The sequence below is a fragment of the Acipenser ruthenus genome, chromosome 11 (genome assembly GCF_902713425.1).
Source record: "Acipenser ruthenus chromosome 11, fAciRut3.2 maternal haplotype, whole genome shotgun sequence".
Lineage (NCBI taxonomy): Eukaryota > Metazoa > Chordata > Actinopteri > Acipenseriformes > Acipenseridae > Acipenser > Acipenser ruthenus.
Genome location: NC_081199.1, coordinates 15,387,691 through 15,414,869, shown reverse-complemented (window position 1 = coordinate 15,414,869; position 27,179 = coordinate 15,387,691). Strand labels below are relative to the sequence as shown.

At 42.1% G+C, this 27,179-nt stretch overlaps 1 protein-coding gene across 5 annotated transcripts in view; it reads right to left on the bottom strand.

The window, feature by feature from the left end:
- Positions 1-27,179, bottom strand: part of LOC131739428 (NACHT, LRR and PYD domains-containing protein 3-like) — a 110,195-nt gene that overhangs the window by 1,246 nt on the left and 81,770 nt on the right. For all 5 annotated transcript variants that reach the window (XM_059033397.1, XM_059033395.1, XM_059033394.1 and 2 more), the window contains 2 exons: positions 16,914-17,084; positions 771-857 (listed from right to left, as the gene is read on the bottom strand). In XM_059033397.1, the coding sequence (XP_058889380.1) occupies positions 771-857; positions 16,914-17,084 (258 nt within the window). The remainder of the gene's footprint in view (positions 1-770; positions 858-16,913; positions 17,085-27,179) is intronic.

Genomic DNA, 27,179 nt, shown 5'->3' with positions numbered 1-27,179 from the left:
CAGCTGGACTCGTCTACATTCTCGACTGCAGGGGTTTTAACTTCATCAGAACAGGATGAATAATGCTTTTGGAAAGTTTTTCTGAATCTGCTGATCATAGATTGATTTGCAAAGAAATGTCACTCTACCCAGTACACACATCTTTACCACATCATAATGAACCAAAATAAAATGATTGTGCCTACCTGTAGCTGCTCTAGTGCTCACAGTATATCAGAGAGCCACATTCCTCTTTGTTAATATAGAATCATTTCTAGATTTCATTTTTACTTGCTTCCCTTTTATTTACAAATCTGCACAACATTCTTTCTTCCCCAAACAGTTTAAATGATTGTTTTATTTTTTATTTTTTTACACGACTGTGAAACTGATGCGAATCACATCCTAGGCCAACAAACTGTCGCGTAATTGCCACATGTATAGAACTTGAGGGCTGGTTCAATGTTCTTTGAAAAACGAACCCCTCCCTATTACAAACAGTGGTAGACAAGGTATCGGCCGTTTATCCACTTGGTTTATTCCCTCATACATTTAACCAGCCCTAAAGTTATCACTTAAATATTACAGCTATTATAAGAAAGTGAAACCTTATTGAATTAGGTGAAAAGACAGCCCATGCTGGTAAACAGGCATTCAAATCCAACGTGCACAAAGAGAACATGCAATTTAATATGAAGAGGAACACTCCTAAAGACTGGGAAACAAGGCCTGCACAATATTGGTGAATAAGTTGTACAGAAGCCCCTTTTCCTTCTTTTACTGATACCCACACGGTCAGGAGACAGCCACATCTTTGGAGCTCCTCCTTCACATTCAGTTTTTTCTTCCCATCTGGACTGAACTGATTCCCTTTAAGCCTGTAAGAGACAGGATTAGAAATACACATGGCTTATTTCAGCAAACTGTAGTATCCAATACCCTAACTTTCTGTAATTAATTATATATTGTTTTATTTTATAAAAGGCAGAGGTGGAGTAGATTACACACAAACATGCTTCAGCCCAAATGAACCATTATAAGCATAATTCTATAACCCATCAAACAGGTGGCTTAAATATGAAATGCTACTGTGACCGAATCAATTCACTTATTAGGTCAAGTACCCTTCATCAGGGCCGTACCAAGGGGGGTGCGAGCAGTGCGGCTGCACAGGGCGCTGACCTGAGGGGGGCGCCGATCGATTGGCTGATGAATAAGAAGTAAAACAAATGTGTGCAATAACAATTCAAAACAAAAATAACACGACAAAAGAAATGAAACCACTTTATTATTGGTCAGCCAGTCGGAGCCCCCCTCAGGTCGGCTGCTGCCTTTAGGGGGCGCTGATTGGCTGATGAATAATAAGGCCAAATAAAAAAAAAAAGTGTGGTTCGAGTTACCCGACTGACCGGATTTTTCCCATACGACTATAAACATTGTTTTGCTGATAATGGGGTAAACTTTGCTATCAATCTGTGAAGAACGGACCACTGTGCGCGTCCACGTTTTCACTCATCTGATTTTCCGGAAGCCGCACAGTAAACAAAGATCTTCAGTTCATATGAAACGTTAGACTCAGAGGTGAAACGCCATTTTTCACACGCCACCTTCATTGTTATTTATCTTGAACAGTAGCCTATTTTATTTCTCGCCAGTACTTTTAATGTTTAATGTTCCAGACGCATTCTTTCCTTGTTCTGTGTCTACGTGTGCTCTCTGGCTAAACAGAAGCCTACTGAAATTGACAGGGCAACTGGTTTTTAAAGGGCGACTGCATTTTAGTTTTTTTTAAAAGAATGTTATCACGTAACATGTGTTCATTCAGTTAAATGATTTATAAAATAAACTAAGTAAAAACGGATACAACAGCTGACCTTTTTTCCCTTCAAAACTGACAAACTAAACACTATCCGACAACAATGAAAAACAGCATAACAGGGACTGCCATCCTCATCGATCCTGCGCTCCCAGCAAGATCTCTCGATTTGCTGAAAATAATTGTGAAAGCTTATAACAGTGAAAGTTGTTTAATATCATAGTGTTTACAAATACACAACACACCTGTTTTCACTAGTGTATAATATAAAGTCTTCCGTTCTTTATTTTATTGCATTCATTTTGTGGTGTTCATTTTTTATTTGTGACCTGCTATTCTGTCTGATTAATGGATTTCTTACTTTTTTAATTGTATGCATTGTATTGCTTGTTTTTAGTGCTGTGATCTGTGATGTCTGTATGGTCTCTATATGTTTTATTGTAGAGCTTTGGGATACTATATTGTGTGTAAAAAGGGCACACGTTTTCTATGCTTTTGTTTTTATTTGCGCCCTGCAGTTTCAGGCTCTTTTTTTTTTACGGTTAGCATGCAGCAATCACATTTATTCAATTGGATGTATGCTATTAGAGTGTATGCTATTAGTGTGTAGGCTATTAGTGTGTAGGCTATTAGTGTGTAGGCTATTAGAGTGTAGGCTATTAGTGTGTAGGCTATTAGTATGTAGGCTATATTGTGGTCATTTTGAGGACTTGTCTTACTTGAAAGAAGTGAAAGAGTTCCTTTGCTATATTGTACTGTGACTGACTGTGCTGTCAAGGGACAGTGTGTCATTCTGAGAGATGTGCTGCAGGGTTCATACCAAGCTTTTTCTATTTTGTGGATGGAATATCCTCCAGTTTTAAATAATCACTGTCTAATCCTAAACATTACATCACAAATTTAGTGTATGTAAAATAGCAGATTTGTTGTTTTTTTTTTTATTTGAAATGCTTAAACAGTTTTTTGGGGAGCTGTTAGGAGTGAATAGTCAGATTGTTTTCCAAATGGTTTCATGTGGGTACATCCGGCATTAACATGTTTGAAAATCCAGTATTGCACCGAATATAGCCTTGCAGCCAAATAATATTTCTCAAGAACAGGCAAGGATAGCCCTCCTAGTTTAGAGAGTGAGAGTCTCCTTTTCTTTATTCTGGGCTGGGAACCTTCCACAGAAAATCTACCCAACAGAGAGAATGGCAGCATTTTCCAGTTCAGCAACTTCTACTGTTAATTATAATTATTATACTGATTATTCCTAACCTAAAACTTAGTTCCAGTCTTCACATAATATAATTCTTTACATGCAAATAAACATTTTCCCATCCATCTAACAGTATGATTTTTCAAGCAGGTAGGTCATTTATTTGCAAGTTCCCTAACAATCCAACGTAGTTTCAGAAAGCTGGAATTGATTGAAAATGATCTCTGAGCCTCCATGGTCCAAGCACGCTTGTCCAATCTAGCCATTATATCCATTGAATTTGCATTGGCCAACTCTCTGAACTGTGACCATGTCATCAATGACTTTGCATCACTAAAGACAAGAACAGTATATTTGTAGGCTCTAGGCTTCGTTTCTATTGGTGCATTCCACTGGACATTTACAAAGATTTGGAACCCTTTCTTTTATTTATTTTTTGATTTGCTGACTGCAAGTTCCGGGGGTAGGGTAGTGGGGCGCTGGATTTATATCTCACACGGGGCGCCATCAAGGATCGCTACGGCTCTGCCCTTCAGGTACTATCTCTATTTAAAAAAACAATAAACACACTGTTTTGTATTCAAAATATATACAAACCATAAGTGGAACTAAAAAGGACAGCTTAAAAACAATTGAGAAAGTTTAGATGTTATGATACTAACATTATTTCAACAAACTACCATTGCTGGTAAGTATCTATGAATGGGGTGACTTAATATTTACTCCCCCAATGACTGCAAATGTCTGTCTGCTGCTAAACGACCTCTTTACCTAAACTGCTTCTTAAATCAAAACAAATAAATAAAATACAACACAATGCTCACAGGTAATGCAAAGCTTTAATCATTCACTTATTAAATGGGGTGGAGATTCAAAATGTATTTTGACACCTGCCTTGATTTTAAATTCATATTGCCTACACTTACAAAAGCCAATTCTGAACTTGGTGTGTTATATAGGAAGAAAGCATGTCTTAAATGTCACACACAGAAAACAAAAGTAAATCAGTTCCTGTTTTCAATGAATGATTGTGGTTTTTCTACACAGACTTTGTTTTATACAATCGACTGTAGATTTTCATTTTCTTACCTACCACTGTACAAAGAATAAGCTGAGGTTCTTTTAAAAATAAGAGAAAGAATCACTGGTGTATGTTTTAATGTATCCGTTTCAATAAATGTGTTCTGTTTGTAATGGAGGAGTGTATTTGTAATTATAAAACGGCTTGGATACATTAAGTGCTGTGATTGGCTGAACAAGATCACATGACCGTGCGGTAATAATTGTCTTACCGCACGGCTATGACATCATAGAGCAACTTACTTACCTGATCTATTAATATTACTACACCTTAATAGTTACAATTATCTAAACAGTGTTTATGTAGGTAAAAATGTCAACATACAACTGAAACAGCATTTAAATCACTCAACAATCTGTTTTTTTTTTTCTTCGTCTCAGTCACTAAGAATTACAGAAAAATTGGCAAATATACTGTGGTATTTATTTAGTCAGAGAACAACAAAGAAAACTCAGAGGCAAGCAGTAGCAGTAACACTATTCAAAAGCCATCTGAGAAATCACCACGCAATCTCACTCAGCATGTACTATACTGTATATGCAGCAGCGACATCTGCTTATTAAACTAAATAGCGCCTTATAAAACTGACTAGCGAGTATGTAATGTTTAAACTCGACACAACAGATACATCTCACCACTACCCTCCGATTTCAGAAACATATTTAAAACAAAATTAAAATCTCTCCTGCTCTCTGCTGACACACCCGTTGGGCTTTTAAACAAGGTCGGGTTCGGTATTGAATTGTATTGTGCTCGCCTCGGACGGGAAGGACTGCGGCACTGCGCAGACTGACACGGAACTCGTTTAATCCACATGTCATCTAATGCTGGTTTACAATCTGGGAAACGATGCCGGTTACCCGCATCGGGAAGGACTGTGAAAACAGCGTGTGGCAGGCTGGACGGGTAGTCTGATGTCAGGCCAGAAGCAGGAAGGAAAACGGACACCAGGGACTGCAGTTAAAGGCGCTCGCGACGTTTTATTATTAAACAAAAAGAAATAAAATATTTTAACAAAAAGAAACTTGCTCACAGGGCAAAAATAAATATTTAAATAAAACAAATCACGAACACAAAATAAGTAAAACAACACAGGTCAGGCTGCGCTGTCGCCTTCACTGATCCTGTCTCGTTTCTGTCTCCACTCTCGCTCCTCATACACCCACCCTGAGTGCAGAGAGCTGCAGGCTTTTTATACCGTGGCCGAGGGGTTTAACTAGCTGGCAATTATTCTGTTACCCCTCGGCCACAATCTGCACGAGTTTTCTAAATTAAACTGCTGTGGATGGGGCTACCCATCCACACTACTAAACAAAACAAACAAACAAATCGTCTACGCCATCCTAAATACATAAATAACAAAACGATAACCAAACCCGCAGCGTTTCGCCGTCATATTTATACACAAATACATACCGACAATAATAATAATAATAATAATAATAATAATAATAATAATAATAATAATAATAATAATACAAAACAAATACAAAATAACAGGGGCGGAGGGGGAAACCCTGTTCTAAAATAAACACACACATTTACACAGCAGGGCTCTCTACCGCCCTGCTACACAGCCTCAGAAATTACTGGTCAGCTTCTCTTGAAGACCGCAAAGCCTGAATGGGATCATTTCCTACAAAAATAATAATAATAATAATAAAACACTCGGAAGCCCCTCCCTCGAGTGCCAGTGCAGTACAGTGCAGTGGAGTGCAGTGTTGTTCCATGAATCCTGCCTCAGATGTGGGAAATCAGTCTGTTTTCAATACCCAAACGCTGTTTCATCGCGAACGTTTTACTATAAATGCCAATGTTCACTGTAAATAATATATTTGTTATTTTTTTTCCTTAAAAAAGCTAGTTTGTGTAATTATTATAAAAAAAAAAAGTAGCCATTTTATAAGCGAAATAACCCACGACAGGGTGTGCAGTAAGACAATTCTTACCGCACTTCCTGGGTGGTGGAAGGGACTCAGCCTGCGGGCTCGTGCCTCACAACACACCCAGGCCGTGATTTAAGAATTGTCTTACCACACACCCTGTCGTGGGTTATTTCTTACCTATGTGATTGCACCTTAGTTTCTACTGGTACTCGCATGAGAACTTAATGGTAAATACCATTTTACGTAGCACTGGGTAACTACAAAGGTTTTCTGGTTTAATAAGATAACTACTGGTTGGAAATAGTATATAATAACATGAAAAGTGCCTGTGCCCTGGTGTTACCTTATAGTCAGGTAACAAGCTATTGATCACAAGGCCATTTCCATGTAATTACACATTAGAAACCGATTCAGTAACATCAGCCAATCAGCTTCCAGCTCTAGCAGGCTTCTATCAAATGGTAGATGCCTGCTGGAACGCTGCAGCACCAACAGTGAATCACATTTAAAATGAATCCGCCACGTGCTTTCTTATTTTGACTTGCCTTAATGAAAACTCAAATACAAAACAAGATGCCGTTGTAGGAAAAGCGGCTGGCAGAGCCTTGTTTAAACTTGATGTTGAGGGGTATGTTTTCTCAGCCGTTTCAAAACGGATCGGGACGGCATTTGATATGTTTCGTTTCTGTGAGATAGAGAATTTCTTTGTGAAAGTTTCGTGAAAATCCGTTTGGTAGTTTTTAAGTTACAGAATCATAGTTTTGACAAATTATTCAAAGTTTTTTTGCGATAAAATAACAAAAAAATGGCTGTGTGTTTAAACAGCATATCTGGCAGGTGGATAGAACTCGTTGACTACTTGTGCCTTTAATTGGAACCAAACAAATCGATAAAGTATTTAGCGAGTTCTTTTCATTTTTAGTTGCACATGTGCTGTTTATTTTTGCTAACCCATAAGTTGCGCATGCGCAGTCGAGTTCAACTAGAATGGAATTAACTTTGATCAGTGCGGACTGATTGTTTCTTTAGAGCGGTGTGGAACTAATGCTTTATCTAACTCCATACATAACCCTTATCTACCTCCATACATAACCCTTATCTACCTCCAAACATAACCCTTATCTACCTCCATACATAACCCTTATCTACCTCCATACATAACCCTTATCTACCTCCATACATACAGTGCCTATAGAAAGTCTACACCCCCTTTCAAATTTTTCACCTTTTAAGAACATAAGAACATAAGAAAGTTTACAAACAAGAGGACGCCATTCAGCCCATCTTGCTCATTTGCTTGTTAGTAGCTTATTGATCCCAGAATCTCATCAAGCAGCTTCTTGAAGGATCCCAGGGTGTCAGCTTCAACAACATTACTGGGGAGTTGGTTCCAGACCCTCACAATTCTCTGTGTAAAAAAGTGCCTCCTATTTTCTGTTCTGAATGCCCCTTTATCTAATCTCCATTTGTGACCCCTGGTCCTTGTTTCTTTTTTCAGGTCAAAAAAGTCCCCTGGGTCAACATTGTCTATACCTTTTAGTATTTTGAATGCTTGAATCAGATCACTGTGTAGTCTTCTTTGTTCAAGACTGAATAGATTCAATTCTTTTAGCCTGTCTGCATACGACATGCCTTTTAAACCCGGGATAATTCTGGTCGCTCTTCTTTACACTCTTTCTAGAGCAGCAATATCCTTTTTGTAACGAGGTGACCAGAACTGAACACAATATTCTAGGTGAGGTCTTACTAATGCATTGCAAAGTTTTAACATTACTTTCCTTGATTTAAATTCAACACTTCTCACAATATATCCGAGCATCTTGTTGGCCTTTTTTATAGCTTCCCCACATTGTCTAGATGAAGATATTTCTGAGTCAACATAAACTCCTAGGTCTTTTTCATAGATTCCTTCTTAAATTTCAGTATCTCCCATATGGTATTTATAATGCACATTTTTATTGCCTGCTTGCAGTACCTTTCACTTCTCTATTAAATGTCATTTGCCATGTGTCTGCCCAGTTCTGAATGCTGTCTAGATCATTTTGAATGACCTTTGCTGCAACAGTGTTTGCCACTCCTCCTATTTTTGTGTCGTCTGCAAATTTAACAAGTTTGCTTACTATACCAGAATCTAAATCATTAATGTAGATTAGGAATAGCAGAGGGCCTAATACTGATGCCTGTGGTACACCACTGATTACCTCGCTCCATTTTGAGGTTTCTCCTCTAATCTGTACTTTCTGTTTTCTACATGTTAACCACTCCCTAATCCATGTGCATGCATTTCCACGAATCCCTACTGCGTTCAGTTTGAGAATGAATCTTTTATGCAGGACTTTGTCAAAAGCTTTCTGGAAATCTAAATAAACCCTGTCGTATGCTTTGCAATTATCCATTGTCGATGTTGCATCCTCAAAAAAATCAGGCAGGTTAGTTAGACACGATCTCCCTTTCCTAAAACCATGCTGACTGTCTCCCATGATATTGTTACCATATAGGTAATTTTCCATTTTGGATCTTATTATAGTTTCCATAAGTTTACATATAATAGAAGTCAGGCTTATTGGTCTGTAGTTACCTGGTTCGGTTTTGTCTCCCTTTTTGTGGATCAGTATTACGTTTGCAATTTTCCAGTCTGTCGGTACAACCCCTGTGTCAAGAGACTGTTGCATGATCTTGGTTAGCGGTTTGTAAATAACTTCTTTCATTTCTTTGAGTACTATTGGGAGGATCATATAGCCTGGAACTAAAATGCATTAAAATATATATATTTTTCATTTATTTACACATCCTACCCCACAACTTCCAAGTGAAAAAATATTCTAGAAATTTGTAGAAAATGAATTAAAAACAAAAACTGAAATAGCTTGGTTGGATAAGTGTCCACCCTCCTTGTAATAGCAATCCTAAATTAGCTCAGGTGTAACCAATCACCTTCAAAATCACACACCAAGTTAAGTGGCCTCCACCGATTTTAAATTGCAGTGATTCACATGATTTCAGGATAAATTCAGTAGTTCCTTTAGGTTCTGCTTGGTAGTGCATTTCAAGGCAAAGACTCAACCATGAGCACTAAGTAGCTTTCAAAAGAACTCCGGGACAAAGTTTTGAAAGGCACAGACCACGGGATGGGTAGAAAAAAATATCAAAGGCCTTGAATATCCCTTGGAGCACGGTCAAGACAATTATTAAGAAGTGGAAGGTGTATGGCACCACCAAGACCCTGCCTAGATCAGGCCGTCCCTCCAAACTGGATGACCGAGCAAGAAGGAGACTGATATGGGAGGCTACCAAAAGGCCAATGACAACTTTGCAAGAGCTACAAACTTTTATGGCCAAGACTGGTCAAAGTGTGCATGTGACAACAATATCCCAAGCAGTCCACAAATCTGGCCTGTATTTTACTCAAGAAAACCCACCTTGAATCCCATTTGAAGTATGCAAAAAAACACTCAGGAGATTTGGTAGCCATGTGGCAAAAAGTTATGTGGTCTGACAAAACTAAAATTGAACTTTTTGGCCTAAATGCAAAGCGTTATGTTTGGCGCAAACCCAATGCAGCACATCACCCAAAGAACACCATCCCTACTGTGAAGCATGATGGTGGCAGCATCATGTTATGGGGATGTGTAACAGGGGAGATCTGGACTGACTGTCTGACACATCCGTATTACTGCAGGTAGAGGGCAGCAGTCTCGTGGGATCCGCCTGTCGGCCATGGCGATGACACGGAGAGGTGGGGAAGAGTGTGTGTGTGCTTTCCCTCTCTCTGAGTGGCTGAGGGGCGGGCCTTGGGAGACTGCTCGGCCCATAAGAACTGGCTTGGTTATGCGCTCAGGTGGCCGTGTTGGGGGAAGTACAGTGTCGCTGGCAGAAGAGGCCGGCGTGAAATAAGGAGCAGGCGAGCCCGACTGAGGGGACAGCCTTCTGTAAAAATAATTTACAAAATAAAAGAAATAATTACCTACCCGAGGGGACGTGTATAGATATACGGGGAACCCTGGCCAACCCCAGTGTATAAGCACAGCGGAGTGTAGGACGGAGACCCGTGCTGACCGGCTTAGCGGCAGTGGGGGCACTGCATAAGCAGCACTTTTGTTTGTAGTTTTATTACTGTGTTTTATTTTCCCTTTTTCTTTCGCCTTCTGTTTTCATTATTACTTTTGAGCACTTGAAGGTGCACGGAGTTGGATACCTGTGTTGGTAACCCCGTGGTCCTGGTTTACTGTCGGCAGTATCCAGACCACGGACAACAGCGCCCTCTGCGGACTAAAGTAAATAAAACTATTAATAAGAAAAATAAATAAATCTGGGCACCTGTGCGGTGTTTCCAAATAAAATCTTCTGTCTCCCGTGTCAGTGAATACCCTCACCCTTCCACACGTGGTTTTAGAAGTGGGATTCACTGGCAATGCCCAATTCAAGCAGTGCAATAGCCAAGGGAGTCAGAATGGACCCGCAGCAATTCGCCGCAATAATGGACCTCCTGCGCCAAACCCTGACGGACATAGGGCAGGGGAGTGTACGAGCTGCTGCGCCCGACCCAATGCTACAGCGGCCAACAAAAATGACGGCAGAGGATCGGCCGGACGCTTACCTGGAGGTGTTCGAGGGGATGGCGATTTCTGCCGGATGGGCCCGAGAGCATTAGGCTAGCTACCTCCTGCCCCAGTTGACAGGGGAGGCACAGGCGGCGGCGAGCACCCTGGATCCGGTGGCAAGGATGGAGTACCCCACGTTAAAAACTGCCATCCTCAACCGCGTGGGTGCTACTCCAGAGGGCTACCGCCGCAGATTCCGGGAGGAGAGCTTTTCTGCGGGGGAACACCCCAGGGTCATTGCGCACCGGTTGCAGGATTACGCCCGGGGATGGTTGAACCCGGGAGTCACCACCACTGCCAGGCTGGTGGAGGTAGTGGTCGAGCGGTTCCTGCAGTGCTTGCCCCCGGAACAGCGGGTGTGGGTGCAACGGCAGGCACCCGCCACCCTAGAGTTGGCGATCCAACTGGCAGAGCAGTACCAGGCAGCGGAACCAACGCCCGCTAAGCTGCCTGGAAACCGCGCTACACCGGCATCACCCCCTCTACTGGCCCCAGGGAGGGCGAAGGGACTGGGGGGGAGGGGTAGCAAGGTCTTTGGACAGAGTGTGGCGGTGGGAGATCCCGGCCCGAGAACTGGGGCAGAGTGGGGTCACCCACGGGCTGCTGCGGTGTTGGACCGGGGTCTCGCGCGGCCACCCTACCGTCGATCCCCTTTGATGGGTCCTGTGTTTCGACCTCCTGCTGAAGCTTCCTGTCGAGAAACCAGTTCACTGATGTGTGGAACAAGCTGGGAGGTGAGCCACATCGACCGGGATTGCCCCGCTATGGGATGTGACGTCATTCGACCAGGTAAGACTGTTCCTTTCCATCAGTCACTCCAGCAGACGGGTTTTGTGATTCCTGTGTCAGTGGATGATATACAAACCCAGGCTCTCTTAGATTCAGCGTGTAGTCAGTCCCTGATACAAGAGAGCTTAATCTCACCGGGGCATAAGCAAATAACGGGACAGGTGCATATAAAATGTATTCATGGGGATGTGCGCACTTATCCCAAAATGTATGTCAATCTGAAAATTGGCCAGCAGGTGACGCGAGTGCAATTGGGTTTGTGTCCTCGATTGCCGGTACCGGTAGTTCTGGGACGGGACTGCGAGCAGTTTAAAAATTGGTTGGCTGCTGTGACGGCCCCGTCCTCCTTATTGGCTAAGAAAGAGGAAGTAATTGGCGAGATCTTTCCCTTTCGTGACCCGGATTGCTATTGCCACAGATTTAGACCCCGCAAAACTAAACGGGAACGCCGGGCCGCTAAGAATGAGGGCTGGCAATGGAGGGAGTCCGAGAAGTATCAGGTGGGGGCGATTGGTGAAGAGACTGGGAGGGAGGCCACGGAGTCAGCGCAGGGGTCTGGCTCTGCTGCCTCCACTCAGGACCGACCTGATCCCGAGTTGGAAGCCAAGGGCGTGACGACATGCTGAGCAGGCTCTTTGATCAAGCAGCGGTGGTTAATGGTCGTGTGGTCGAGCCCAGACGCACCGCCACGTACCCTCACTTTGAAATTGATCGAGACCTTTTGTACCGTGTTGAAAAATTACCCCAGACGGGGGAAATGCATCACCAGTTGCTCATTCCTCAGCCCTTTAAGGAGGATTTGTTGCAGCTTGCTCACGCTATTCCCGTCTGGTCATTTGGGACGGGACAAGACTAAAGCGAAGCTCGTGACACGGTTCTATTGGCTGGGGCTGGATGGTGACGTCAGACGTTTTTGCGAACGCTGTGGGGAGTGTCAGAAAGCTAGCCCTAGAGCCGTCCCGCGAGCTCCACTGGTGCCATTGCCCCTAGTGGAAGCTCAGTTTGAGCGTATTGGAGTAGATATAGTGGGACCGTTAGAAAGGAGTGTGGCGGGATACACACACCTATTGGTCATTTTGGATTATGCTACGCGTTATCCAGAGGCCATTCCCCTCCGATCTGCGTCTGCTAAATCTGTTGCCAACAAGCTCGTGAAGGTTTTCTCCCGGGTGGGGATCCCCAAGGAAATACTGACCGACCAAGGCACCAACTTTATGTCCCGGCTAGTCCGCGGAACATGTAAACTTTTGGGGATTAAGACCATTAGGACCTCGGTTTTTCACCCTCAGACCGATGGTCTTGTGGAGCGTTTTAATAAGACCCTCAAAAACATGTTGCGCAGATTTGTAAACAGTGACGTGCGCTACTGGGACCAGCTGATTCCGCCCCTTCTCTTTGCTATCAGAGAGGTACCCCAGGCTTCCACGGGTTTTTCGCCATTCGAGTTGCTGTATGGTCGGAGACCCCGGGGTGTGCTTGATCTGGTCAGAGAGATGTGGGAGGAGCAGCAGGACAATTCGACCAATACTGTCCGGTATGTGTTGGATCTGCGCAAACGTCTTGAGTCTGTGGGAAAATGGGCCTATGACAATTTGCAGCAGGCTCAGCACAGACAGGAGACCCAATATAACAGGGGGGCCCGGTTGCGCACGTTTCAGCCGGGGGATAAGGTGCTTCTGTTGTTACCCAGCTCTGAGTCCAAACTTCTGGCGAAGTGGCAAGGACCGTTTGAGGTTACACGCCGGGTTGGGACGGTGGACTATGAGATCTGCCAGCCGGAGCGACGGAGAGAAAAGCACATTTACCATGTAAACCTGCTGAAGCCTTGGTTACAGCAGGAGGCTTTGTTAGCGGCGCAAGCAGATGACGTCACCGACCTGGGACCTGATCTTTCTGTGTTGGCGAAAACAGGGTCGGTACAGATTGCAGAAAATCTGACACCAACACAGAAATGTCAGGCGTGGGCGCTGGTGGCGGAATTTCCTGATGTGTTTTCTCCCGTCCCAGGGCAGACTCGAGTAGCCCACCATCACATTGAGACTGAGCCGGGGGCGCTAGTTCGCCAGAGGCCGTACCGCATACCTGAGCGCAAAAGGCAGGTAGTAAAGACGGAGATTGACGAGATGCTCAGACTGGGTGTAATAGAGGAGTCCCAAAGTGACAGGAATAGTCCAATTGTTTTAGTGGATAAGCCGGACGGGTCAACTCGATTTTGCATTGACTTCAGGCGAGTTAATGAAAAATCGAAGTTTGACGCTTATCCCATGCCCCGGGTAGATGAGTTGCTGGAGCGTCTGGGCACGGCTCATTTTATGACGACACTGGATTTAACGAAGGGGTACTGGCAGATACCCCTGACCCCAGAGTCCAGAGAGAGGACGGCGTTTTCGACTCCCTTCGGGTTGTACCAATTTAGGACCATGCCCTTTGGGTTGCACGGAGCACCAGCCACTTTCCAGCGGATGATGGATCGCATTTTGCGGCCCCATCAGCAGTACGCCGCTGCTTACATAGATGACGTGGTTATCCACAGTGAGGATTGGCCGAGTCATCTCTGTAAGGTAGCGGTGGTATTGCAATCCTTGCGGGAGGCTGGGCTCACTGCTAACCCAAAGAAATGTGCCATTGGGAAGAGTGAGTCGGAGTATTTGGGGTATCGAGTAGGGAGCGGCCAGATCAGACCGCTGATTGCTAAGGTGAAAGCCTTGGCTGACTGGCCGGTCCCTACAACCAAAACCCAGGTGCGCTCTTTCTTGGGACTAGCGGGCTATTACAGGAAGTTCATCCCGAGCTTCGCCACGCTCGCTGCTCCTTTGACAGACCTCACCAGGAAGGCTGCCCCAAATACGGTTCAGTGGACGGAGCCGTGCCAGAGAGCCTTTCTCGCTTTGAAGCGAAGGCTGTGTAGCAAGCCAGTGCTATGCAGTCCTGATTTTAGTAGGAGGTTCACCCTGCAGACGGATGCGTCAGAGACAGGTCTCGGGGCAGTGTTGTCTCAGGAGGTGCGGGGAAGCGAGCACCCGGTACTGTACATCAGCAGGAAGCTCCTTCCCCGTGAAAAGAACTATAGTACCATCGAGAAGGAGTGTCTCGCAGTAAAATGGGCAGTCGAGTCACTCCGGTACTACCTCCTGGGGCGACACTTCACCCTGATTACGGATCATGCCCCCTTAGCATGGCTTCACCGGATGAAGGATAACAATGCCAGAATCACGCGGTGGTACTTGGCCCTGCAGCCCTATGCCTTCAGGGTAGTCCACCGAGCAGGGAAACTGCATCAAAACGCAGACTTTTTCTCTCAGGAAGGCATTGGGTTGTAGGATTTTCGAATGGACCGGTGGTGCCATTCTGTGGGGGAGGATGTGTAACAGGGGAGATCTGGACTGACTGTCTGGCACATCCGTATTACTGCAGGTAGAGGGCAGCAGTCTCGTGGGATCCGCCTGTCGGCCATGGCGATGACACGGAGAGGTGGGGAAGAGTGTGTGTGTGCTTTCCCTCTCTCTGAGTGGCTGAGGGGCGGGCCTTGGGAGACTGCTCGGCCCATAAGAACTGGCTTGCTTATGCGCTCGGGTGGCCGTGTTGGGGGAAGTACAGTGTCGCTGGCAGAAGAGGCCGGCGTGAAATAAGGAGCAGGCGAGCCCGACTGAGGGGACAGCCTTCTGGAAAAATAATTTACAAAATAAAAGAAATAATTACCTACCCGAGGGGACGTGTATAGATATATGGGGAACCCTGGCCAACCCCAGTGTATAAGCACAGCGGAGTGTAGGACGGAGACCCGTGCTGACCGGCTTAGCGGCAGTAGGGGCACTGCATAAGCAGCACTTTTGTTTGTAGTTTTATTACTGTGTTTTATTTTCCCTTTTTCTTTCGCCTTCTGTTTTCATTATTACTTTTGAGCACTTGAAGGTGCACGGAGTTGGATACCTGTGTTGGTAACCCCGTGGTCCTGGTTTACTGTCGGCAGTATCCAGACCACGGACAACAGTGCCCTCTGCGGGATAAAGTAAATAAAACAATTAATAAGAAAAATAAATAAATCTGGGCACCTGTGCGGTGTTTCCAAATAAAATCTTCTGTCTCCCGTGTCAGTGAATACCCTCACCCTTCCACAGGATGTTTCTCATCGGCAGGGACTGGGGCACTTGTCAGGAAAGAAGGGAAAATGAATGGAGCTGTCCACCAATGCTCCCCAAGGAACTTGACAGAGCTTGAACAGTTTTGTAAAGAATGGCCAAATATTGCCAAATCTAGGTGTGCAAAGTTGGTAGAGACCTATCCCAACAGACTCACAGCTGTAATTGCTGCCAAAGGTGCTTCCAAAAAGTATTAACTCAGGGGGGTGGAGACTTATCCAATTATGATTTTTCTGTTTTGTATTTTTAATATATCATCTTTTTCTCAATAAAACTTTTTTCCCCTTAACAGTGTGGAGTATGGTGTGTAGATAAGTGGAAAAAAATCTGCAACAAAATGTGAAAAAAGTTCAAGGGGGTGTAGACTTTCTATAGTCACTGTAACCCTTATCTACCTCCATACATAACCCTTATCTATCTCCATACATAACCCTTAACTACCCCCATACACAGATCGTTTCTCACTCGCCTCAGGATCAAGGATCTACAAGCAAGCGGGTGCCCAGGAGTGGTGAGATCGTTTCTCACTGGCCTCGGGATCAAGGATCTACAAGCAAGCGGGTGCCCAGGAGTGGTGAGATCATTTCTCACTTGCCTCGGGATCAAGGATCTACAAACAAGCAGGTGGCCAGGAGTGCTGAGATCGTTTCTCACTCGCCTTGTGATCAAGGATCTACAAGCAAGCGGGTGCCCAGGAGTGCTGAGATTGCAATTTATTTTAATTTTTTTTATTTGTTACTTTGTTTTGAAGCAGAGGTTTTGTTTCTTCTGTGTTTTCAATCTGTTCGGGACTTGGCGTTACTGGCTGAATTTCTATGTTTATTTTGATCGGGACTGAAGCGCTCCTTGTCTGTTTGGACATACCTTTTGTGTGTTTGTTTGCATGTGAAGAATCAGTAAATGTATTGTCTGGTTTAAATGATTGATGTATCTCCCTTTATAATTTTTTCAGTAATTACAACTGAAACGGATCCCGCGTGCTTTCGTGCTATTGACCTGCCTTTCCTCCTTTATGAAATGTTTTGATGCACTTGGTTCAGGGAGGTAACCTGCGTGCTTTCGTGCTATTGACCTGCCTTTCCTCCTTTATGAAATGTTTTGATGCACTTGGTTCAGTGAGGTAACCATTCCAGCAGGTTGGCGTTTCTGCTAAAGCTGGTTGTTATAAAGGTATAGTGAAAATAATGTAAAGCACAGGAAAGTGATGTAAATCCCAGGTATGGTAAATCATACTGAAAAACATGTCAGACTATAACAAACTCTGGTATATGCATAACTATGGTAATGCGGAAACTGCAACATTACCGGGTTAAACTTTTGAAAGGATATCACAGGGGTTTCATATTTCATTGTCTGTGTTACTGGCACACCTTGTTCTACAAGCAAAGCTCTGAATGATAAACAGTAGTACAAATACTCACTTGAAATCCGTCAGGTTGGCACACTTCAGCATGATGTGGATGAAGCTGGGGACAGAGCTGTCTGTGAAGGAGTTATTGCTCAGGTCTAGATATTTCAATGAGCTGATTAAAGCATCAAGACCAGAGGAGAGAGACTCAACACATCTGTCTGTGAGGTGTGCGTCAGTCAACCTATGAAGAAGACAGAGAGAGAATCAGCTGTGACAAACATTTCCTGTGACATTACTTAAAATTCAAAACATGCAAATACATGGCTGTTTGAAGTGGAATATCTGGCTCTATAAGAAGCTATTCTTCTGACTGGAAGTATGACCACAGACCCAGCATTTAAATTGTTATCACTAAAGCATGCCTCCAAATGCTTCACTATTGATGTCTTTTGACTTCTAATTTATAACACAATTCACAACATTTCTTAACACTCCATTTGTCATACAAACGGTCCCATGTCTTAGGCATAAATACTGGCATGCTTGTCCAGTAATATAACATTGTGCTTAACTGTGCCACTGTGCTAAAACCTAAAATGAATGATCATTGTTATAGACATACAGTTTGTCCCATAAGTCTGGCATCAAAGGCATGATATTGGTTCTCTCTCTCGCTCTCTGTCAGGAATGAAATGTCTTTATGCAAAGAAGAATTCAATTTGATGTGTGGTAACAATAGTCAACAGGGTGTGTCTGCCTGATTTAACAGAGGACATCCTAATCAGTATAATACATGATATTGCCAATGATACCTGACTTGTGGGACACTGTATATTGATTATCAATGCATAGCTTTTTTATTGTTATTTAATTGGACTTTCATACCAATTGATTTGTAAATTCGCAGTCGAGTTCAACTAGAATGGAATTAACTTTTATCACTGCGGACTGATTGTTTCTTTAGAGCGGCATGGAACTAAAGCTTTATCTAACTTCATACATAACCCTTATCTACCTCCATACATAACCCTTATCTACCCCATACATAACCCTTATCTACCTCCGTACATAACCCTTATCTACCTCCATACATAATCCTTATCTACCTCCAAACATAACCCTTATCTACCTCCGTACATAACCCTTATCTACCTCCATACATAACCCTTATCCACCTCCATACATAACCCTTATCTCCTCCATACATAACCCTTATCTACCTCCACACATAACCCTTATCTACCTAAAAACATAACCCTTATCTACCTCCGTACATAACCCTTATCTACCTCCGTACATAACCCTTATCTACCTCCATACATAACCCTTATCTCCTCCATACATAACCCTTATCTACCTCCACACATAACCCTTATCTACCTAAAAACATAACCCTTATCTACCTCCATACATAACCCTTATCTACCTCCATACATAACCCTTATCTCCTCCATACATAACCCTTATCTACCTCCGTACATAACCCTTATCTACCTCCGTACATAACCCTTATCTACCTCCATACATAACCCTTATCTACCTCCGTACATAACCCTTATCAACCTCCGTACATAACCCTTATCTACCTCCGTACATAACCCTTATCAACCTCCATACATAACCCTTATCTACCTCCACACATAACCCTTATCTACCTCCACATATAACCCTTATCTACCTCCATACATAACCCTTATCTACCTCCGTACATAACCCTTATCTACCTCCATACATAACCCTTATCTACCTCCAAACATAACCCTTATCTACCTCCATACATAACCCTACAAACCAAATTAGCCTGTTCACAAGTATTTAGTACAGCTATTATATATATATATATATATATATATATATATATATATATATATATATATATATATATATATATATATATACACACACACACACACAGTGCAGTGAAAAAGTATTTGCCCCCTGTCTGATTTTCTGCATTTTTGCACATTTTTCACATTGTATTTGGTCAGATTTTTTTGTGGGTTGTAGTAGTATATAGAGGGAGTCTGAGAGAAAAAATGACACCAAAGTTTGGTGCTTCTTTCATTTGTTTGGTGTGCAAGGTAATCAAACATGCAATCTTCAGGTCTGAAAAAGTTATTGCCCCCCTAGTTAACTCAACCTAATTAAAGGGATAATTAGGGTCAGCTGTTTGAGTACTTTGGTTAACAACCAGGCCTGATTTGGGCCAGCCCTGCCCAATATAAATCTGACTAACTTTGGCCCTTACCATCAGAGTGAAGTTGTCAGAACACAGGTTCTAGAGGCACATCATGCCACGAACAAAAGAAATTCCTGAAGACCTCCGGAAAAAAGTTGTTGATGCTTATCAGTCTGGAAAGCGTTACAAAGCCATTTCTAAGGCTCTGGGGCTCCACTGAACCACAGTCAGAGCCATATTGTACAAATGGAGAAAGTTTGGGACAGTATTGAATCTTCCCAGGAGTGGCCGTCCTGCCAAAATCTCTCCAAGAGCAAGGCGTAAAATCGTCCAGGAAGTCACAAAGAACCCCAGAACAACATCCAGGGATCCGCAGGCCTCTCTCGCCTCGGCTAAGGTCAGTGTTCATGACTCCACCATCAGAAATACACAGGGCAAAAATGGGATTCACTAAGAAGAACATGAATGCTCATCACAAGTTTGCCAAAAAGCACCTGGATGATCCTCAAGAGTTCTGGAACAATGTTCTATGGACAGATGAGTCAAAAGTGGAACTTTTTCGCCAACATGGGCCCTGTTATGTCTGGCGAAAACCAAACACTGCATTCCACAGTAAGAACCTCATACCAATGGTGGTAGTGTCATGGTTTGGGGATGCTTTGCTGCATCAGGACCTGGACGCCTTGCCATCATTGAAGGAACCATGAATTCTGCTCTGTATCAGAGAATTCTACAGGAGAATGTCAGGCCATCCGTCCATGAGCTGAAGCTGAAGCGCAGCTGGGTTATGCAGCAAGACAATGATCCGAAACACACAAGCAAGTCTACATCAGAATGGTTGAAGAACAAGACATTTAAAGTTTTGGAATGGCCTAGTCAAAGTCCAGACCTAAACCCCATTAAGATGTTGTGGCAGGACCTGAAACGAGCAGTTCATGCTCAAAAACCCACAAATGTCACTGAGTTGAAGCAGTTCTGCATGGAGGAGTGGGCCAAAATTCCTCCACGGTGCTGTGAGAGACTAATCAATAACTACAGGAAGCGTTTGGTTGCAGTTATTGCTGCTAAAGGTGGCGTAACCAGTTATTGAGTCTAAGGGGGCATTGGGTGTTGCATAACTTTCTTTAATAAATAAATTTATTAAAGAAAGTTATGCAACACCCATGGCAGTAGTGTGGCGTAGTGGTTAGGGCTCTGGACTCTTGACCGGAGGGTCGTGGGTTCAATCCCCGGTGGAGGACACTGCTGCTGTACCCTTGAGCAAGGTACTTTACCTAGATTGCTCCAGTAAAAACCCAACTGTATAAATGGGTATTGTATGTAAAAATAATGTGATATCTTGTAACAATTGTAAGTCGCCCTGGATAAGGGCGTCTGCTAAGAAGTAAATAAATAAATAATAAATTAAATATGTATCAAATTTTTGCGTTATTTGTTCACTCAGGGTCCCATTGATCTAATATTAGGTTTTGGTTGACGAGCTGATAACATTCAGTGTCAAAAATATGCAAAAATGCAGAAAATCAGACGGGGCAAATACTTTTTCACGGCACTGTATATATATATATATATATATATATATATATATATATATATATATATATATATATATATACACACACAGTGCCTATAGAAAGTCTACACCCCCTTTCAAAATGTTCACTTTTTTGTTGCCTTACAGACTGGAATTAAAATGCATTAAAATAGTTTTTTTTTTATCTACGCATCCTACCTCACAATAAATTTGCAGAAAATTAATTAAATAAAAACTGAAATAGCTTGGTTGGGTAAGTGTCCAACCCCCTTGTAATAGCAATCCTAAATTAGCTCAGGTGTAACCAATCGTCTTCAAAATCACACACCAAGTTAAGTGGCCACCACCTGTGTTAAATTGTAGTGATTCACATGATTTCAGGATAAATTCAGCAGTTCCTGTAGGTTGGTCGTGCATTTCAAAGCAAAGACTCAACCATGAGCACCAAGGAGCTTTCAAAAGAACTCCGGGACAAAGTTGTTGAAAGGTACAGATCATGGGATGGGTATAAAAAAATATCAAAGGCCTGGAATATCCCTTGGAGCACGGTCAAGACGATTATTAAGAAGTGGAAGGCGTATGGCACCACCAAGACCCTGCCTAGATCAGGCCGTCCCTCCAAACTGGATGACCGAGCAAGAAGGAGACTGATCAGACAGGCTACCAAGAGGCCAATGGCAACTTTGCAAGAGCTACAGGATTTTATGTCCAAGACTGGTCAAAGTGTGCATGTGACAACAATATCCGAAGCACTCCATAAATCTGGCCTGTATGGTAGGGTGGCAAGAAGGAAGCCATTACTCAAGAAAGCCCACCTTGAATCCCGTTTGAAGTATGCAAAAAAACACTCAGGAGATTCTGTAGCCATGTGGTAAAAAGTTTTGTGGTCTGACGAAACTAAAATTGAACTTTTTGGCCTAAATGCAAAGTGTTATGTTTGGCGCAAACCTAACACAGCGCATCACCCAAAGAACAGCATCCCTACTGTGAAGCATGGTGGTGGCAGCATCATGTTATGGGGATGCTTCTCATCGGCAGGGACTGGGGCACTTGTCAGGATAGAAGGGAAAATGAATGGAGCAAAGTACAGAGAAGTCCTTGAGGAAAACCTGCTGCCCTCTGCAAGAAAGCTGAAACTGGGACGGAAGTTCACCTTTCAGCATGACAACGACCCAAAGCACACAGCCAAAGCTACACTGGAGTGGCTAAGGAGCAAAAAGGTAAATGCCCTTGAGTGGCCGAGTCAGAGCCCTGACCTAAATCCAATCAAAAATTTGAGGCATGATTTGAAGATTGCTGTCCATCAACGCTCCCCAAGGAACTTGACAGAGCTTGAAAAGTTTTGTAAAGAAGAATGATCAAATATTGCCAAATCTAGGTGTGCAAAGTTGGTAGAGACCTATCCCAACAGACTCACAGCTGTAACTGCTGCCAAAGGTGCTTCCACCAAGTATTAACTCAGGGGGGTGGAGACTTATATAAGAACGTAAGAAAGTTTACAAACAAGAGGAGATCATTCAGCCCATCTTGTTCGTTTGCTTGTTAGTAGCTTATTGATCCCAGAATCTCATCAAGCAGCTTCTTGAAGGATCCCAGGGTGTCAGCTTCAACAACATTACTGGGGAGTTGGTTCCAGACCCTCACAATTCTCTGTGTAAAAAAGTGCCTCCTATTTTCTGTTCTGAATGCCCCTTTATCTAATCTTCATTTGTGACCCCTGGTCCTTGTTTCTTTTTTCAGGTCAAAAAAGTCCCCTGGGTCAACATTGTCTATACCTTTTAGTATTTTGAATGCTTGAATCAGATCACTGTGTAGTCTTCTTTGTTCAAGACTGAATAGATTCAATTCTTTTAGCCTGTCTGCATACGACATGCCTTTTAAACCCGGGATAATTCTGGTCGCTCTTCTTTGCACTCTTTCTAGAGCAGCAATATTCTTTTTGTAACAAGGTGACCAGAACTGAACACAATATTCTAGGTGAAGTCTTACTAATGCATTGTAAAGTTTTAACATTATTATTTATTTCTTAGCAGACGCCCTTATCCAGGGCGACTTACAATTGTTACAAGATATCACATTATTTTTCATACAATTACATTCTTTTTTACACATTATTTTTACATACAATTACCCATTTATATAGTTGGGTTTTTACTGGAGCAATCTAGGTAAAGTACCTTGCTCAAGGGTACAGCAGCAGTGTCCCCCACCAGGGATTGAACCCACAACCCTCCGGTCAAGAGTCCAGAGCCCTAACCACTACTCCACACTGCTGGGAACATTACTTCCCTTGATTTAAATTCAGCAGTTCTCACAATATATCCAAGCATCTTGTTGGCCTTTTTTTATAGCTTCCCCACATCGTCTAGATGAAGACATTTCCGAGTCAACATAAACTCCTAGGTCTTTTTCATAGATTCCTTCTTCAATTTCAGTATCTCCCATATGATATTTATAATGCACATTTTTATTGCCTGCGTGCAGTACTTTACACTTTTCTCTATTAAATGTCATTTGCCATGTGTCTGCTCAGTTCTGAATGCTGTCTAGATCATTTTGAATGACCTTTGCTGCTACAACAGTGTTTGCCACTCCTCCTATTTTTTGTGTTGTTTTCAAATTTAACAAGTTTGCTTACTATACCAGAATCTAAATCATTGATGTAGATTAGGAATAGCAGAGGACCTAATACTGATCCCTGTGGTACACCACTGGTTACCTCGCTCCATTTTGAGGTTTCTCCTCTAATCAAATCATAATTATCCTATTATGATCTTTCAGTTTTGTATTTTTAATATATATAATTTTTTTCTCAATAAGAACCTTTTTCCCCTTAACAATGTGGTGTATGAAACTCTGAGGCACTGACAACAAAATGTGAAAAAAGTTCAAGAGGGTGTAGACTTTCTATAGGCACTGAGAATTGCTCAGAGAATAAGTTTTTCATTAACAAGTAATAAAATTTTTTCTCAAAAAGATAGGTGTCAGAATTATTGGCACCCCTAAAGATTCTTATAAGGCGGGTTTGGCGTCGAAAGGATGAGTGTGCAGAAAAGAACCTCATACCTACTGTAAAATATGGTGGTGGATCTTTGATGTTATGGGGCTGTTTTGCTTCCACTGGTCCTGGGGCCCTTGTTAAGGTCAACGGCATCATGAACTCTACCCAGTACCAGGACATTTTAGCCAAAAACCTGGTTGCCTCTGCCAGGAGGCTGAAACTTGGCTGCAAGTGGATCTTCCAGCAAGACAATGACCCCAAGCACACATCAAAATCCACAAAGAAATGGTTAATTGACCACAAAATCAACATTTTGCAATGGCCAACTCAGTCTCTGGACTTGAACGCCATTGAAAACCTGTGGTTTCAATTGAAGAGGGCAGTCCATAAGCGCAGACCGAAGGATATCAAGGATCTGGAAAGATTCTGTATGGAGGAATGGTCTAAGATCCCTCCCAATGTGTTCTCAAATCTCATTAAACATTATAGAAAAAGACTCAGTGCCGTTATCCTTGCAAGGGGAGGGTGCACAAAGTACTGAAAACAAGGGTGCCAATAATTGTGACACTTTTTTTTTTAAAAATAAATTCATAATTTGAGAAATGTGTAATTTTGATTGATTCCATTGAATCATTAATAAAGTCAAATATATTCCACATGTTGGAAAATTACAATATAGCTCAGTACTGGTATTATTTATTTTATAGTCTTTTTTGCTCATCTTCATAAAGGGTGCCAATAATTTTGGAGGTGACTGTATATATAAAAAAGACCCTCTGTTACACATCAAATCCTCTACCCAGTGTATCCATATTCTAACCAGCTCAGTCTTGTGGAAAATTAAGAGGCCATTTATTTCAGAACCGAGGTGTGTTCAACTCCATGGTTTAGGTCCCGTGTTTGTGTCTTCTTAGATTCTTTGAAATTCAGCATTCATTTTTTATTCTCTCATTTGTTTAATTCTAACAAACAACAATAATAAAATAATCTGAATAGTGCAGCTGGTGCAGAATGCTGCTGCTGTAAGAATACTGACTAGTACAAAACAAATAGGGAGGTTTATTTCAATTATTTATTTTTAATGTAAATCGTTTTTTGTACGGAAGCGTACTGCTGCCACCTAAAAGAAATAAATACAAAAAAAACAAAAAACTAAAGATTATTTTTTTCTCGTTATTACAAAAAAAAAAAAACAACCTTTACTTAATTACCCAGTGAAATCATTTAGTAGGCTATTCCATTGCATACCTGTTGGAGAAACATGCATGTCTTAAGATTATTTTTGTAGCTTGAAACACAAGAGACACATAACTACAACGCATGATAAATACTTACACATGCTGTAATGACCACAGCATGATAGCTTAGACTTGGGCATATGCAGAGTTCATACCCAGTGAAGAGGACAGCAGGCGGCTCGGGGTAACTCGTGGGAGACCCTGTCGCGGTACGGCCCCCCCATCTTTATTTCTAAAAGTGCCGTTTGTTGGATAACATGGAAAGAAGTTTGAATGCAATATAAGATACACGTGTTTGCAGGTTATTATTATTATTTGTTTATTTAGCAGACGCCTTTATCCAAGGCGACTTACAGAGACTAGGGTGTGTGAGCTATGCATCAGCTGCAGAGTCACTTACAATTACGTCTCACCCGAAAGACGGAGCACAAGGAGGTTAAGTGACTTGCTCAGGGTCACACAATGAGTTAGTGGCTGAGGTGGGATTTGAACCGGGAACCTCCTGGTTACAAGCCCTTTTCTTTAACCACTGGACCACACAGCCTCCTCGTTTGTACACTCTGTTAGTTTCAAAAGGAGATTATCAGAGGAGGTATAGTAACTGGTAAATGCGAGACTGCAAGATTGCATTTAATTGCATTGACAGCGACTTTCTGACTGCAGGAATAAACACAATCGCACATTGCTGGAGGAACAGATGCACTCAAGATATAACACAGGCAGCATAAAGGATCAAAGGGCCACACCAAGATAACACCATCTTAGGCAATGTGAGCCAGAACCAGTTTTCTTTACAACACATACATGAGACTCTCCACAGGGGGTTGCCCGGGGTGATTGAACCCACAAAAAGGCGGCGGGTGGGGCTGAGGTCAGTGGCCACTTAATCAAGGTGCACTCAGCTCAGCTCACTTCTCTCTTTCATTAAGACTAGTATTGGAGACTTGTCAATCAAGAAGTCCTGGAGGATCAAACCTGCAGTATTTCATTGTATTATTTTGTTCTGTTTTGAACTTCAGTTTTGCACCGTGCAGTTTGCATATGAAAGTGTGATCTGTACTGTTTTGCTTTGAGCGTTCTTTTTGTTTCCAGAATTAAACCTGTATATATTGAATAAACCAAACTAATATCTGAAGAAAAGGACTGTGCATTTCTTTCATCAAGAAACAACTACTCACTAATTTAAAAAAACTACTTCAATACCGGTTATAGCTTCAATCAATCAATCAATCAATCTTCATTTTTGTATAGCGTCTTTAAAGGGGGCCGTCACAAAGAGCTTCTCACGAAATAAAATTCACAAATATATTAAAGCTTGACAGTCAGCTAAACAGGAATGGCAGCTGTGTCAGAAACCGTTCACTTTGATTTCAACCATGGACTTAGTCATGGACTTAGAAATACTGCAATGTTTGAGTCATTTAAATGGAGTTTAACTTCACAAAGGCTCTTAAAATCAAATAACTAGTGCTGTCGGAAATGTAATAATGATAATAATAGTAATAGTCTGATGTACTTGAAGTAGCACTGTTCTTGTTGGCAGAAATTGGTAACCATGGGAAACCACATGGTTATAAATGGATGCGTCTCAAATGCATCCAACAGGGTTTTCTAGTAACCCAAGACACACTTCGATGCCCCACATAATGTACTGTTTTGATGAATACATATTATCAAAATGCAAGAGTTTGTTCTTACACAGGAAGATCATGCAGAACAGCTCGCTTCCAGCAGAGAAGACTATACAGAACCACACACCTGATACTGACAATCTTAAAACATGAACACATAGTGTAAGTTTAATTAATATTCACACCCTTTCTCTGATTTCTGCACGGATCAGACTCACATTTTTTTATTGGTCAGATTGAGGTCTGATGTAGGGAGGAATTACCGGCCGGAATCACAAAGTTTCTTGATCTAAATTTTATTTATTTTTTGGTTGACAACATTCTTGTTTTAAGGATTTTTTTTTTTTTTTTTTTGTGACAGCACTTTTTGTAATCCGAAAAAAAAAAAACTTCAATTTTTTTTGTTTAAGTGGCAGCAATTCACTTCCATAGTTTTGTAATGTTTGTAATCCATGTTTTTATGTTTTTTTTTTGTTTAGTTACAACATTATACTTTGTATTTATTTATTTATTTATTTATTTATTTATTTATTTATTTATATTTATTTTTCCTGTAAAGCACTTTGGGATGGCATAACCATGAAAGAAACTATATAAAAATACATAGATTGATTGAAATATTCTAACCTGGCCAAAACAATCAATCATACACAATCATCTTCATTTTCATATAATAATAATAATAAGAAGAAGAAGAAGAAGAAGAAGAAGAAGAAGAAGAAGAAGAAGAAGAAGAAGAAGAAGAAGAAGAAG